Genomic DNA, 16,492 nt, shown 5'->3' with positions numbered 1-16,492 from the left:
AGTACAACAGTTGATTCACCAATGTATTCCAAGAATCAATACAAATGCACAACCTCCCAACCTCGGGCATATTATTTTATAAAAGGAAATGCGATTAAACTACAGTCCATGCAAGGGTTAATATAAAGCAAATAATTAAAAGCAATTAACAAAATTAATAGCAAAAGTTTAATAGACATGAACCATAAAAACAGGAAAGAAATATTCAAAAAAAGCAACAAAACCCTCTAGTCACATAATAATAAGCGTCAAATAAACATCAATTGAGATTATAAATATAGGCAACTAGAACAATCGCAACTTTCACCCTTAAGACTCCAATTCAACCAGAAAGTCTTTATAATTTTTCATTGTTAGTCAACTTCATCAGTATAGCACCTTTGACAATTTTTAAAACAGCCACAAAAAAACGCACATGATGGCTAAATCGGATGGGAGTCGCAAAAAAACCTAATATTTTAGGACAGGTCCCAGTTCCCCCTGGTCTTGAGTATGACTGAATGTTCATTTCATGATTTTGGGAGACTATTATCTGGAGTAATCATTTGTTATTGACAGTTACAGATTCCACCTAATTGAACCAACACTCACTCGAAGGTGGACCCAAATCAATTGTGGTAGCTTGGAAATTAAGGATACCAATCTTCCTTACTAAATAACTAATCCTTCGCCCTCTAAAGCGCATTATAGGACTTTCGTTAAATGAATCCTAGTGATTTGGAACATCTTTTATCCAGAGTCATTAAGGGCTCACTTCTTCTTTTTTTTGGCATGTTCTTTTCGTAATTTGACATGTCATGACTCAAAGGGAACATACGCTTTAGTCAAGTAATGCTCTAAAAGCAATGAATTCGCAACAATATTCATACTAGGTTTTGAAACAAGAGCTCATCAGGTCTTGGAGCCCTTTTGGAAACCACCCACTTCTGAAGTTCAGGTATACCTACTTATCCCCCCCCATTAGAATTATCGTACCCCCCCCCCGCGCAGACAGCTTTTTCATCTTCTTGTCTGTGTTAAATTTTAATCTATTTTACCGTCTTATTAGTAAACACGGTGGGTGCAGTGACGATTTTAAAAGTAGAATAGTCCAGGTTATTTTTTCACAGTTAAAAAGTTTAAAAGAACAGGAAGATAAGTTGGCGAACAAAGATAAGAATATTAGAATCTACAGTGGTTATGTATCCTTCTGAAGCGTGGACACTCCGATTTCTAGCAATTTCCAGAAAAATTACCTACGGATTTTTTTAGTACCCGGCTCACTGACCGTATCTCAAAGAGTAAACCACCGTTCTGATTGTTGTTGATAATGGTTAGCAAGATTATTTTTTTGAACATGTGCGTGAAATACACGCTGATAAATAATAAAACATTTAAAAAACGTTGTATCTCCAAATGCACTTAAAAGTAAAGATAATGTTCAATTGTAAGTCAATTTTATCATACCACATAAATTCGTATTTTTATACACTGTAAATGAGCAGAAGAACTGGTAGTAACATGGCGAAAAAATTGGCCACTTCGTCATATTGTCAGGGCGGGTACCCTTCGTTCGGAATACTCTTGACAATGTTAGCAAGCTTATTTTTGCAGATGTGCGTAAAAAAAGGTTAAATAACAATAAAATGAAAAAAAAATCTCAAAATTCCTTAAAAATTAAAAAAAGTACCGCGCTTTCTGCTATCTCGAAAAATATTTTAAAGTTCTCAGTTCTAGGCGTGTCAAGAAAGCGTAAGACGGTCGTAACATAGAAATATTCACAATTATAACACGACTACCCCATATTTACTCTACTGAAAAAATTCCACTTGCTCTGTTATAGCAGGGAAAAGCCAACGTTTTAGTACATTAGGAGATATAGGCATATTTTTTTTTTAGTATTTTAATTACACTCTTTTAATCTTCGGTAGATTTATAAAATATAAGGGTAAATCTTCCCTTATTTCGTCCTAACCATTCATATCTTATAATAGCAAATCTCCCTCACAAAACTTTATGACCAGACCACGTCCACTTCTCATTCAACCAGCCAATAGCCACAGCTTCCCTTGCATATGATGAAAACCCCACTTATAGGCAGATTTTTGATTTTCATAATGTCTAGCTATATAAAAGAAAAAGTCCAATTGATTCCTTACACGAAATAGTTAACAAGTTTAATTTTTGTTCCTTTGAATTTTTTGAATCTTGCTTATTAAATCAAAGTCTAAAAAAAGTGAGCCTTTTAAACCTAAAATTTATTAAACAACGCTTTGTATTGTCGGAAAAACTCATCAACAATCATTAGCCGAAAATCTCAGTTAGCTAGTTAAAACGTGCTTTTAAATTACTGCCCTCAGTCAAAGGTAAACAGAAATAAAACCTTAAATTGTCTGAGCTGAAAAAAGGTACATACAAAAAGTCATGACGTTCTAGATTGAATTGGAATAATAAATTAAAGCACTTCAAAGGAGAAATGAAACCAATTAAACAAACAACCTAAATATGATACAACATTATAGTTATTATAATTTGTCCCATTCTTTGGGGATGGGATGGGGAGAGATGGACAGAAAGAAGGTAAGAAGTTGTAAAGAACAGATATTTCAGACCCAATCCGGTTTTTTAACCCTCTTTTTGGAAAAAAATTTGCACACATGAACCTATTAGCCTATTAGCCGTTTCCCAACGGGATATTTTTCATAGATTTCAAATGGAACATATTATTCCAGAAATACAAGCAGAAACTAGTACTCGGTAGCCATTATTCAAAAAAATTACATTGATCAGACTTTGATTGAGCAATTCATTCCTTTCGAGTCGAGCTAAACAGCTTATTTTGCCAGAATTTTCAAAAAAAAGTGAGCACTCAACTCTTAAAACCGAAACGGAGCACAAATCTCTCAACCATAAGCTGGAATATGTTTTTAGCTCAAACTGTCAATCGGAAACAGTTATTTTTAAATTTAAGCGCCGAAAGGAAGCCATATTATTTAACTGTATAAGCTGCTAGAAATTTTCAGATTTCTCTAAATTAAATGCTTTAAAAAATAGCTAGTTTTACAACAGGCTCCTAAACTTTATTTTTGCTACGCTGTAAAATTTTTGGAAGAGAGCGATACGCCTTTTGGTTTTGGGTCCAAAGAAATCTTCTGTATCGAGCGGTTGCCTACTTTCAAAATTGAACATCAAGTGGCATACAGCACGCCTGATTAAAAAAAAAACAAAACAAAAAAACAGAAGTACGCAACGCATCGTAATACTAGTGTTGCTGCAACCACAAGGTGGATAATGGGCGGTACCTCGATGTCTAGGCATAGGATAGGATAGTGTTGCAACCATATGGAGGATAATGAGCGGTACCTCGATGTCTAGGCATAGGATAGTGCTGCAACCACACGGTGGATAATGAGCGGTACCTCGACGTCCAGGCATAGGATAGTGGCATGCAGCACGCCTGATTTCAAAAAAGCAAAACGGAAGTATGCAACGCATCGTAAGACTAGTGGTGCTGCAACCACAAGGTGGATAATGGGCGGTACCTCGATGTCTAGGCATAGGATAGGATAGTGTTGCAACCATATGGAGGATAAGGAGCGGTACCTCGATGTCTAGGCATAGGATAGTGCTGCAACCACACGGTGGATAATGAGCGGTACCTCGACGTCCAGGCATAGGATAGTGGCATGCAGCACGCCCGATTTCAAAAAAGCAAAACGGAAGTATGCAACGCATCGTAAGACTAGTGGTGCTGCAACCACATGGTACATAATGGGCGGCACCTCGATGCCTGGGTATTTACAATCCTAGGCTAGTATTTAGAGTTTTGATCTTTAACCAAGGATATGAAACACAGCTAATCTTCCATGCATTTCGAATAGATTAAAATCATCATTTCTCCTTTAAAGAAAGAGCTGTCAGGGCCGATTCAACCAAACAGGCAAATAAGGGATTATGAAACGTTGGCGGCAATTAATGAGGGTAACTTAATAATTAAGTTTGGTAAATATCAAAGAAATGACTTTATTTTAGTAATTGGTCATGTCTGTCTGAATGAATTGGCTCTGACAATTTGCAAATAAATATATCTTTATCACTGTTATACATAATGATCGTGACCCTTCGACAGAAAGTAGCGTCGAGCCATTATTTATCTAAAATACTTGAGAAGAACAATAATTTATAATGATTAAGCTAAGTTTTGACAGGAGTTGAATGTCGTATTCGCAGTCAGCCAACGACAATATTTTCTACGCGGGGAGTAATTTCCGATCTTAAGTTTTCTGATCGGATAACAAATTTGGTTCCCCAGCAGGCCAAATTACGTTTAAAATACATAAAACTTTATATACTACCAAAAAAGTAGCATTGCTATTTTTTTAGAGAGTTTTCCTAAGAAAACGAGAATATTCCGCCTTGTCAAATTCGCATATCGAAACCTGTCAGTTGAAAGGGCTTACCAAAATTTACCAATTTATTAGTATGTTTTTAAACTTCCCTCGGCATTTCAGATAAGCTAGTTTTGTTGTGAATGCAGCTTGGCTAGAATTTGGTTCTGAAGAGTAGGACAAAAAACGATAAAGATCCGCCAGAGCCACTGCTGGCGCAAAGGGCGTCGAATTGACATTTGAGTTGCTAGGTCTTTTTTACAGGGACAAGTAGCAAGCTTTTCACCCAACCTTGCTACGGTGGGATCGAGCCCCGGTCCCCGTATTGTGAATACCGTTCCGAAGAGCATTAACTTGAAAATATATCTTTATATAGTAATTGGTTACAAGGTTCAAGTTTATATGATCCTTTCTAGGCCAGACCATGGCTTTTAGTGTAGCAACAAAGATTATATTGTTTGATGAAATAGTAACTCGGAACTCGAGTGGAAATATTTAGTGATATTAAATGTTCCGCCTACTTCATTGATCCGGAATAATGTTGTTATATACTTAGCCACCTCTAGTATTCTGCTTTAATAAAACTAAAACAAGGTTAATTTTTGTATATGTTGTAAAACAAAATAACTATTGAAATCTAGTAACAGAAAAGTAATATATGATTCAGACCGGCTTTCTGTTCTTTGGTTTATTACGGTTTTTTTAATTAAAAAAGCAAAGCTTTAGTTTGACTATTCTTGGGAGACATACACAGTGGAGAGAGAAAGAGAAAGAGAGAGCGTGCAGGCACAGCTATAGGAAAGAATTATACAAGAGAGGAGAATGAAAAAAAAGAAAAAAGAAAAACGAATCAGAAAAAAAAGGTAATCGTAGTCATCACAATTTTAATTACTGGAAATTTAAAAACAAAAATAAAAACAGAAACGATAAATTCAATAAAAGACCCATTTAAAAAATTAATTTATGGGGCATATTACCTTTTTCCTCACCAGGTGATTCAGCCCCATTCACTCCTGTCAAATGGCCAGTGCTTGGACCTGCGTTGGCGTTTTCTTCCTTTATACTTGGAGATGAGCGGTTTTCATGATGTAGCTCCTCCTAAGAAAGTTGGGCACTTAAGCAAGACACGCAAAGGAAAATACTGACAGTTATGTAACAAGCTAAAGTTAGGGTCGTCCTAAACAGGGAGGGAAGTTGGGGGATTAAAAAGAAGACAATATTATAATATACACGAGCTCTAGAAGGTTTGCGTGCACTTAAGCAAGGCACGCAAAGGAAAATACTGACAGTTATGTAACAAGCTAAAGATAATATACACGAGCTCTAGAAGGTTACCAAAGACCTTTTCACTGTAGGGTGCTAGAGTACAGAACTTTTTATGCTGGCTTTAAGCACCAAATGCACCGATTTCAGAGAATGAAGGGAAAGAGAGCTAGGCGTGTTTCACGTTTTTCAAAATCCACTGGTGTCTCGACTCCATCACCTCTTCGTGTAAGCTATGGGCCTTCGTAGGCCATTTTTTTTTTTCTAACTAAGCTATTGGGCTATAATCAAAAATAAATCCCGAACGGGCGTAGGGTATAGCTTCAAAGGGTAAAAAATCTACTTCCTGGTATAAAATGATACTCCGAGATTTGGTTAATTTAAACCCCGCCCTTCAGTCGACTAACTCTTTAAAAAAGCTCTAGCAGGAGACAGCAGCAATAAAGTTCCTTTTTAAATTTTTTCTGGTTTTTTTTTAGTTTAATCCAAAATGTGATTAAATATTCTAAAAAAATTAATAGAATTGGGATATGCATTTCGCAAAATCAAAAGTTTATTTCAATGACAGCAATTACTTTCATAAAAGAAGGTTAAACTGGCGCAAGGTACACTACATGAAAAGTAAACTGAAGGCACACTACGAAGTGTACAAGAGGGTCACTGCCAGAGACGTAGCGTGGAATTAAAAGCAGGCAACTTGATGTAGCTTCAATTTTATTTGAAATCTTTGCTATTATGCGATGATTTCCCCCTTTCTTCATCTATAAAATTTATTTGGCTGAATTTCAGCGACACAACATTGGTAACCCGAACATTAATTTCATAGTAGTTTAAGCTCTTCCAACTTGAGCAGTTCAGCAGATTTCTACTTGGAAATCTTTGCGTTCGAGAATTTTATTTTAGTTCGAGAATTTATTTATTTAGTCGAGAAAATTATTTAGTTTTAATTTAGAATTTTGTTTTAGAGAATTTTATTTGTCCAAATCTACTTATTACTGAAAAACAGAAAAAAAATAATTGAAAACAGAAAAAACAGAAAAACGGAAAAAAAAAAATGCTGGAATAGCAACTGAGTTAGAAAGATAGAAAGAAAAACAACTCAAAGACGCTAGCATACTAAGAATTAAGCGAACAATAACAAACGAGCAGGATATGTCAATTGAACTCTGGAACACACACAGGCTTTCGCATAAATGTAGATACCTGCAATGCTGTTCAACTGACAACACTTCCACTGACTTTAATACAGAGCCTTGTTGAAGTCACACCCCCAAGGGAGGGTAGAACATAGCTTTTTTCAGGTAAAAACAAATTTTTTCAAACTCTTTCCCCCTCCCCCTGGAAAAACCTTCACTGATAGTCCCAAAAAGAAAATTTTATTACGAGAAGGGACAAATGAGCGGAAGAAGTGGGCAAAAACTTTGAACAGAGAGGTGGCAGGATTAGGCGAGAAACACAGGACAATTTAAAAGGACAAAATATTGCTCGAAAAATAAAGCTGGACGTATTTGTCGTTCTTTCAATACTAAAAGAAAATTTGTTAAATATAGAATTCATCATAGAAATATTACTTTTTCAAAACAAACATTGGACATTGACAAACCAAATACTTTTTTCTATTGTATTACACCAAAAAAATTTCTACGTACCACTATATTTTCTACGTCTGACAACTCTTCCGAATTTTCATGGGATAAATACTCTGGCTTCTCAGTGTGCAGAGGCTGCTCCAACTTGGGGGGATAGCAGAAGGGCGAGTTACCCTGCTCAGCTAAAATTTTCTTTTGGTGCAACTGCGCAGCAATGGCGGACAATGACTTCTCCTTCATTGACGGACTAGATTCTTCAGAAGTTGAACATGGAGACTAGACAGTAAAAATTAGCAATTTTCAACAAAAATTAAATATTAGTTTAACACAACTTAACAAGCTGGGTATCCATCTGGGCATCCCTCGACAAAACGGGTATGCAATTTGCACTTTCAGGCATTATCGTATGCGTATTTTTTATAAATAAGGCGATTATTAAGTTGAATTTAAAAAACTAAAATTGAATAATGCTGACACAAAACATCAGTTTTTAAGTATATAACCTATTCTCCAGGAAAGATATTCTAATAACGCACACCCTGAGGGTCAGTCAAAGTGAAACGAGGAGCTTATTAATTTAAATTTCATAAGAAAAAATCATGAGGAAGGACTACAGGTTTTTTATGATGCATAAGCACAAGTTCAAAAAGTGTCCCCCTCCCCTTATATTTAGAAAATAGTGTTCTTATCTACACTAAAATAATCGAAACAAGCCCCCTCTATTTTCATGAATTGGTACCACTGGTTGCTACGGTAGTTTCCATTTTTAAAAACATTTACCATCGAAGCAAAGAGAAACAGAGTTTTCTAGCAAAAGCCTTGTGACTCAAAAGAGACTTATTCTTTTTATTGGCTAAACATTTCTCACAGGAGAACCAATCATTTAGTTATCTGCCAGTTTTAATAACTTTAAATTTCCCGCAGGTTTGGAAACCAAAAAAGGTTCTAAAAGGTAAGTTTGCTGAGACTTGAAAAATAAGAAATAATGCCATGGGTTACAAAAATACGTCGCAGACGCAAACCAATGAAATCGCAACACAATTTTAACACGCAACTATAGGAAATTACAGAAATCTCTTTTATTCTCTGAAAAAGGAATAAAGGGGTAAAGTAAACTGATTTTCATGTTAGCTACTATCGGGTTTCCAGGAAATTCTAAGCATTTTGCAATAGTTTAGTGAATACAGAACAGATTAATGAATAAATCATAGCCAAATTTTGACTCTTAAAAAGTTTTTTTTGTCATTTTACAGACTAGAAAACACCCGAAAATCTTATCAGCTTTGAGGTGCATTTTAGAGAAATTATGTGGTAACCTTGTTAGCAAACGTTTAGCGTTTTTATGACGCAATCCATAAAGTCTTGTAAAGTTGTCTTACCCTTAGACGGCTGGTACAAGAGGGATAGTAGGCTGCGTTACTGATCATTCAGGGTTGGAGAGTGAGGAGTAAGAGTTCTAAACGGGAGAGGGGGGCAAGAAGTTACTTTATGATTTGTTGACATCGTTTTTTTTACTGAGAAGTATAAGGCAGCCAAATGTTCTGCCTCCTGTAAAATAACGAGGAAACCCATATACTTTAATACTGTTAAAAATTATTTTGTTTTCCTTTTAGTTACAATGCCCCTTGGCAAGTTTCCTTCAGGACGAAGTTTTTCCCAGTGGTGATCATATAGAGCCAACAGTGCTGGAAAACTGGAACAGAAATTATCCAAACAGAAACCAAAAGTTCTAGTGCCTTATATAAATAGCCAAAGTTTATACTACAGCAAATTCGCATTTTCTACCTTTTTTGGCAAAAAACCAAAATTTTGCTGAAGAGAAGGCTAAGTTGCTATTGATTGAAAATTCTAAGATATCCAAAATAATCTATTGACTTTATTAGAAATGTATATGCTTAAATTAAGCAACTACAAAATATATTTGTTGCTCGTTATTCCTGTTAAGCCCCCTTTTCTTTAAAAGGAGCTCGCAAACTCGGCTCTAGATTGTCCCTCCTCAATATCCCTCTCTTCAAGCTAAAGTTTTCAAGCACTTTTAGAAAAGGTTCTGATTCTAATTACACGACCCTTGTGTTTTCAAAATCATTCTAAAGGAATTGGGACAAAAGGTCAAACTTTGGCGCAAATAGCTGGGTTTTGAAGATGGGGAAGCCCCACATATATGGAATAATTTCTGTTTATTTTAAGTTTTAATTGTACTCCTTACTTTCAGTAGGAAAAACTTTTTTTTATTCGATCTGAACGCTTGTCAGATAGTAAAAAACGCTCAGAAATTAAATAATGAACGGAACTTCTAATTTCCGTTCAAATGAACTCCCAATCTTCTAGGACTATTGGTTCCATGCGATCAACTCTCGTAATAACAAAGAAAAAAAAATATATAAACAAACACACATTTATGATCTTTCTTCTGGCAAAAAAATGCACATTTTTAAAGATAGGAACTTGATAACTCTACAATGGGGCAAGGGCGACGGCAAAAAATTTCTGGGGGGAGCCAGACGCCAAAATAGCAGTGGTGGTTTGGGTGACAGGGAATATGTTTCAGGATCTTTTTTTTGCTGGAATAAGTTTATTTTGAATACTTTTAAAAAACAAGTCTCAAATAAAAAGAGCAATTAAATTGCATGCAAAGTGAAACAAAATAGGCTATAGTAAATTTTAAACAACAAGGATTCCTGGCAAAGTGATCACTTCATTTAGTCAATAATATTCTTAATTATTATGCATTTAACCTTAAAAGAAAATCAGACTCAAACAAACATTATAGAAGGATTATAAAGATCTGGTCGGGATTTGAAATAAGAGCTCTGGGACACGAATTCCTTCTAAATACCAAATTTCATTAAGATCCGATCACCTATTCGTAAGATAAAAATACCTCAATTTTCGCGTTTTCCGAGAATTCCGGTTTCCCCATCCAATTCCCCCCAATGTTACAGGATCTGGCCAGAATTTAAAAATTGTAACACAAGATCCTTCTAAATATCAAATTTCATTAAGATCTGGTCACCCTTTCGTAAGTTACAAATACCTCATTTTGCCAAATTACCCCCCCCCCCAACTCCACCAAAGAGAGCAGATCCAGTCCGGTTATGTCAGTCACGTATCTTAGACAGGTTTTATTCTTCCCACCCCTTTTCTTCCTGATCCCTCCGCTTTAAGTATTTTCTAAGATTTCCGGTCCCCCAAACTGCCCCACCCCCAATGACGCTGGATCCGGTTGAGATTTAAAATAAAAGATCTGAGTTACGAGGTCCTTCTAAATATGAAATTTCATGAAGATTCGATCACTCCTTCGTAAGTTAAAAATACGTCATTTTTTCTAATTTTTCAGAATTACCCCCCTCCCCCCTCCAATAGAGCGGATCCGTTCCAATTATGTAAATCACGTATCTAAGACTTCTGCTTATTTTTCCCACCAAGTTACATCCCGATTCCTCCAATCTAAGTGTTTTCCATGATTTTAGGTACCCCCCAAACTCCCCCCAATATCGCCAGATCCGGTCGGGATTCAAAATAAGAGCTTTGAGACACGATATCCCTCTAAATATCAGATTTCATTGAGATCCGATCCCCCGTTCGTAAGTTAAAAATACCTCACTTTTTCTAATTTTTCAGAATTAACCCGCCCCCCAACCCCAACTACCCCAAAGAGAGAGGATCCGTTCCGGTTATATCAATCAAATATCTAGGACTTGTGCTTATTTTTCCCACCAAGTTTCATCCCGATCCCTCCACTCTAAGTGTTTTCCAAGAAATTAGGTTTCCCCCTCCAAGCTCCCCACCCCCAATGTCACCAGATCCGGTCGGGATTCAAAATAAACGCCTCTGAGACACGATATCGTTCCAAACATAAAATTTAAAAGAGATCTGATCAACCGTTCGTAAGTTGAAAATACTTCATTCTTTTCTATTTTTTCCGAATTACCGGGCCCCCACTCCCCCCAGATGGCCAAATCAGGAAAACGACTATGTGTAATTTAATACGGTCCGGTCCCTGAGACGCCTGCCAAATTTCATCGTCCTAGCTTACCTCGAAGTACCTAAAGTAGCAAAACCGGGACCGACAGACCGACAGAATTTGCAATTGCTATATGTCACTTGGTTAATACCAATTGCCATAAAAAATTGCCCCCACTCCCCCCAGATGGCCAAATCAGGAAAACGACTATGTGTAATTTAATACGGTCCGGTCTCTGAGAGGCCTGCCAAATTTCATCGTCCTAGCTTACCTCGAAGTACCTAAAGTAGCAAAACCGGGACCGACAGACCGACAGAATTTGCAATTGCTATATGTCACTTGGTTAATACCAATTGCCATAAAAAACTGGAAGTAAAAAGTGACTTGGGCCAATATTCACCAAACTAAAAATGAAATTCTCATGACAATCACTAAACCGACAGTATTGGCTTTTTATGCTGATTCTAAGTATATAAAAAATTTTCAGTTTATTGTTAACCACCCAAAACTAAAAAATTCAGAAAATTTGCCGGATTTTTAAAAAAAAGGAGAGACAGCCCTAAAAAAGCCAGCGCTCTTATTGAAAATACCTTTATTAGATACATCATATCAGAGAGCCCTACCGTAGAGGTTTCAAGCTCCAATCTTCAAAATGCGAAGTTTCGCATTGTTTAAAAAAAAAAACATCGTCGATGCATGTTTATTTGTTTTGTTTTTTTCCAAGAGATGATTGATCAAACCGAAGATCTAAGATAATTGGGAGGTAGCTCATTCAAACGTAAATTTAAAGCTCTTTAAGTGACTATATAGGTTGGGCCAGGGGAAAGTCTTGTATTCTGCCATTTTAGGGCATCAAACTACGACTTTAGCCAAAGAGGACGAATTTAAGATCAATTTAACATTCCGAGAAGTTAATTGCTTGAAAAATATCAATAACTATATTTTAGGCTTCCCAGTTCCAAAAGAAGTAATGCCACACGGTGGCAGTACTGGATTCAACCAAGTGGATTCGCTTTATTTGTAATGAAATTTGGCTACATTTAGTGATCTGTAATTGCGTATCAGCTATTATTAGGGGGGAGTGAGTCATTTTTTAGGTGGGAATAGGGTATATTCCTAACAAGGTACATTTTAATGGACAAACAGCTAAATGTTCATGAGGCTTTAGATAAATCTTGAAAGAGGTAAGGAATTAATTAAAATGTTTCTCTATACAGCTAAAATACTACGTTCCAGCATAGAGATGGAAAAAGCAAGGCAGACCTTCATCAACCCCGCCAGGAAATTTCTTTGGGGTGACAAATACTGTTAGGAACCTGGTTTTCAGCAATTTTAAATGGTGATAATTTTCTTTTACTATTTATATGAAGTACTCCAATGTATTTACACAAGTACATGTAATGTACTTATCGAAAAGAAAATCCCATTTCATAGGTTGTGATGGCTTCAGTTATATAGGAGATCAAAAGTCTCACAGAATTTCCATCCATACAAACAATAATACTCCTTTTCATCCAACCGAAATTCTGTAGTAGTAATATTAGCAAGCCCTTTTTACCGAAATTACTATTCGTCACAAATTTTTTAAGCATATTCAGATTTATCCAGAGTTGAAATTGCAAATTCAAACTTAGGACGGTACTAACCAACGTTAGAAATTTGATTTACACATTTTAAAAGCAATTAACCAGCGATTTAAGGGACCGGTAGGTCACATTATATCTTGGCTAAGCCTGGGTATGAATTGGAAAACAATCAGAAATTGAAAAAAAAGCTTTTCGACAGAAAGCAAGGAACAGATTTGAACCCTATTTAAACAGATTATTCTTTATATGAAGAGGGCTGTCTCCTGCTTAACTCCTTACCTTTTAGTGTGAAGTTTGGCTTTTGTCAAAATTTTTTAAGAAAATTTGCAATTGAAAAAAAAAATATTTCAAGGCACTATAAAACTTCTGTTTAATGAGCAAGTTGTCGAGAAGGGGGCAGCCCCCCTTATATACAGGGTAATTTCAATCTTTTTAAAGTTTTAAAATTTAGTTGAAAAGTCTTTTTTATTTGTTTAATTACATTTCATGAAACTGTAAAGAATTATGAATACATTGGTAACGCAGAAAAAACGATCAATATTTCAATGATCTCTGTTTCGACTTTGATGGGTAATCAAACAGTTCTTGATAACGAACTGTTAGTAAGGAGAAATTATTATGTATGAGGGGGATTGCCGCCTCCTCAACACCTCACTCTTTACGCTAGTTTGAATTTTTCCCAATTATCCAAAAACGACTCCCGAAACACAATGGTTGTTTCATTAGAACAATTCCTAAATTTTTTTAAAGTGCCAAAAAACTGTAGCTTGAAGATCGAGGAGTTGAGGAGGGTCTACCCCCCTCATATATGTAATAATTTCTGTTCGTTTTTAATTGTAATGCTGCTCCTTACTTTCAATTGAAAAATGTTTTTTTTTATTTATTTAATGAAGCTTAGAGACAAACATTTTTCTAAAGACAATAGAAAAAGTATGTCAATTAAAAGTATATAAAATTGAACAAGAGCTAAGAGCTCATATGGCACTTGTGACGAGGCGAGAAGAGCTAAGAGCCAAGAGATCATATGGTATGAACTCTAACAAAATTCTATGAATCAATAGATTGATTTAAAAAGGAAAATAAGAGGTTTAATACCGGTCAAGATTTAAAATAAGAGCTCTGAGTCACGAAGTCCTTCTAAATATCAAAATTCATTAAGATCCTATCACCCACTCGTAAGTTATAAATACCTAATTTTTTCTAATTTTTCCTCTCCCTTTTGCCCCCCAGATGGTCGAATCTGGGAAAACGACTTTATCAAGTCAAATTGTGCAGCTCCCTGACACGCCTACCAATTTTCATCGCCCTAGCACGTCCAGAGGCACCGAACTCGCCAAATCACTAAACCCCTCCCCCCAACTCCCCCAAAGAGAGCGAATCCAGTACGATTCTGTCAATCACGTATCAAGGACATATGTTTATTCTATCCACCAAGCTTCATCCCGATTCCTACACTCCAAGTGTTTTTCCAAGATTTCCCCCTCCAAATCCCCACAATGTCAAAAGATCTGGTCGGGATTTGAAATAAGAGCTCTGAGACATGAATTCCTTCTAAAAATCAAATTTCATTACGATCCGATCCTCTATTCGTAAGATACAAATACTCCAATTTTCATGTTTTCCAAGAATTCCGGTTCCCCCCTCCAACTCCCCCGAATGTCACAGGATCTGGTCAGAATTTGAAATTAGAACTTTAAAGCACAAGATCCTTCTAAATATCAAATGTCATTAAGATCTGGTCACCCTTTCGTAAGTTACAAATACCTCAATTTTCAAAATTACCCCCCCCCCCCAATTCCACCAAAGAGAGCATATCCGGTCCAGTTATGTCAGTCACGTATCTTAGACAGGTTTCTATTCTTCCCATCCAGTTTCATCCTGATCTCACCGCTTTAAGTATTTTCTAAGATTTCCGGTCCCCCCAACTGCCCCCCCCCCCCACCCAATTACGCTTGATCCGGTTGAGATTTAAAATAAGATATCGGAGTTACGAGGTCCTTCTAAATATGAAGTTTCATGAAGATCCGATCACTCCTTCGTAAGTTAAAAATACGTCATTTTTCTTATTTTTCAGAATTACCCCCCCCCCCCCCGCAATTGAGCGGATCCGTTCTAATTATGTAAATCACGTATGCAAGATTTCTGTTTTGTTTTCCAACCAAGTTTCATCCCAATCCCTCCAATCTAAGCGTTTCCCATTATTTTAGGTCTCCCCACCCAAAACTTCCTCCAATGTCACCAGATCCGGTCAGGATTTAAAATAAGAGCTTTGAGACACGATATCCTTCTAAAAATCAAATTTCATGGAGATCCAATCACCCGTTCGTAAGTTAAAAATACCTCATTTTTTTCTAATTTTTCAGAATTAACCCCCCCCCCCCCAACTACCCCAAAGAGAGCGGATCCGTTGTGGTTATGTCAATCATGTATCTAGGACTCGTGTTTTTTTTCCACCAAGTTTCATCCCGATCCCTCCACTCTAAGTGTTTTCCAATTTTTAGGTTTCTCCCTCCCAACTCCCCCCCCCCCCAATGTCACCAGATCCGGTCGGGTTTAAAATAAGAGCTCTGAGCCACGATATCCTTCTAAATATCAAATTTCATTGAGATCCGATCACCCGTTCGTAAGTTAAAAATACCTCATTTTTTTATTTTTTCAGAAATACCCCCCCCCCCCCCCCAACTACCCAAAAGAGAGCAGATCCGTTCGGTTTATTTCAATCATCTATTTAGGACTTGTTTATATTTTTCCCCCCATGTTTCATCCCGATCCCTCCACTCCAAGTGTTTTCCAAGTTTCCCCCTCCCAACCCCCCGCCCCCATCACCAGATCCGGTCGGGAAATAAAATAAGAGCTCTAAGACACGATATCCTTCTAAACATCAAATTTCATTGAGATCCAATCACCCGTTCGTAATTTGAAAATACCTCATTTTTCTAATTTTTAAGAATTACTCCTCCCCCCCCCAAGTACCCCAAAGAGAGCAAATCAGTTCCGATTATGTCAATCATGTATCTGGGACTTGCGCTTATTTTTCCCATCAAGTTTCATCCCGATCCCTCTACTCTAAGTGTTTTCCAAGATTTTAGGTTTCCCCCCTCCAACTCCCCCCAATGTCATCAGACCCAGTCGGGATTTAAAATAAGAGCTCTGAGACACAATATCATTCCAAACATCAAATTTCATTAAGATCCAATCACCCGCTCATAAGTTAAAAATACTTCATTTTTTCTATTTTTCCGAATTAACCGGCCCCTACTCCCCCCCCCCCAGATGGTCAAATCGGTAAAACGACTATTTCTAATTTAATCTGGTCCGGTTCCTGATACGCTTGCCAAATTTCATCGTCCTAGCTTACCTGGAAGTGCCTAAAGTAGCAAAACCAGGACCGACAGACCGACATAATTGGCGACTGCTATATGTCACTTGGTTAATACCAAGTGCCATAAAAAGTAAGTAATTACAAAAAATACACAAAAAACAATAGCGTACTTACAAAAACTAAGGTACAAAACCCCCTGCGTTCAGTTCTGCTCAACAATTCTGAAGCGTTGGATGGATATTTTTTAACAGTTTCGACAGTATTGAAACAGTATCGACAGTTTTGAAAACGGTTATCAAACACCAAAATGTTTAATGCCTTTAGACTCAGTGTTTATAAAAAGTAACGCATTATCAAAGTAGTTTGTCAAAAGTAAAACATTAAAACTAAGATTAAGAAAT

General features: G+C 36.6%; 1 protein-coding gene across 7 annotated transcripts in view; it reads right to left on the bottom strand.

Annotated features, from left to right (window-relative positions):
* LOC136038854 (sex determination protein fruitless-like) overlaps positions 1–16,492 on the bottom strand; it is a 69,925-nt gene that overhangs the window by 33,266 nt on the left and 20,167 nt on the right. For all 7 annotated transcript variants that reach the window (XM_065722301.1, XM_065722303.1, XM_065722306.1 and 4 more), the window contains exons 3-4: positions 7,280–7,495; positions 5,345–5,465 (exon numbers count right to left, since the gene is read on the bottom strand). In XM_065722301.1, the coding sequence (XP_065578373.1) occupies positions 5,345–5,465; positions 7,280–7,495 (337 nt within the window). The remainder of the gene's footprint in view (positions 1–5,344; positions 5,466–7,279; positions 7,496–16,492) is intronic.

The sequence above is a fragment of the Artemia franciscana genome, chromosome 18 (genome assembly GCF_032884065.1).
Source record: "Artemia franciscana chromosome 18, ASM3288406v1, whole genome shotgun sequence".
Classification (NCBI taxonomy): domain Eukaryota; kingdom Metazoa; phylum Arthropoda; class Branchiopoda; order Anostraca; family Artemiidae; genus Artemia; species Artemia franciscana.
Note: the sequence above shows the minus strand (reverse complement) of the source record. Positions and strands in the feature narration are given on the sequence as shown.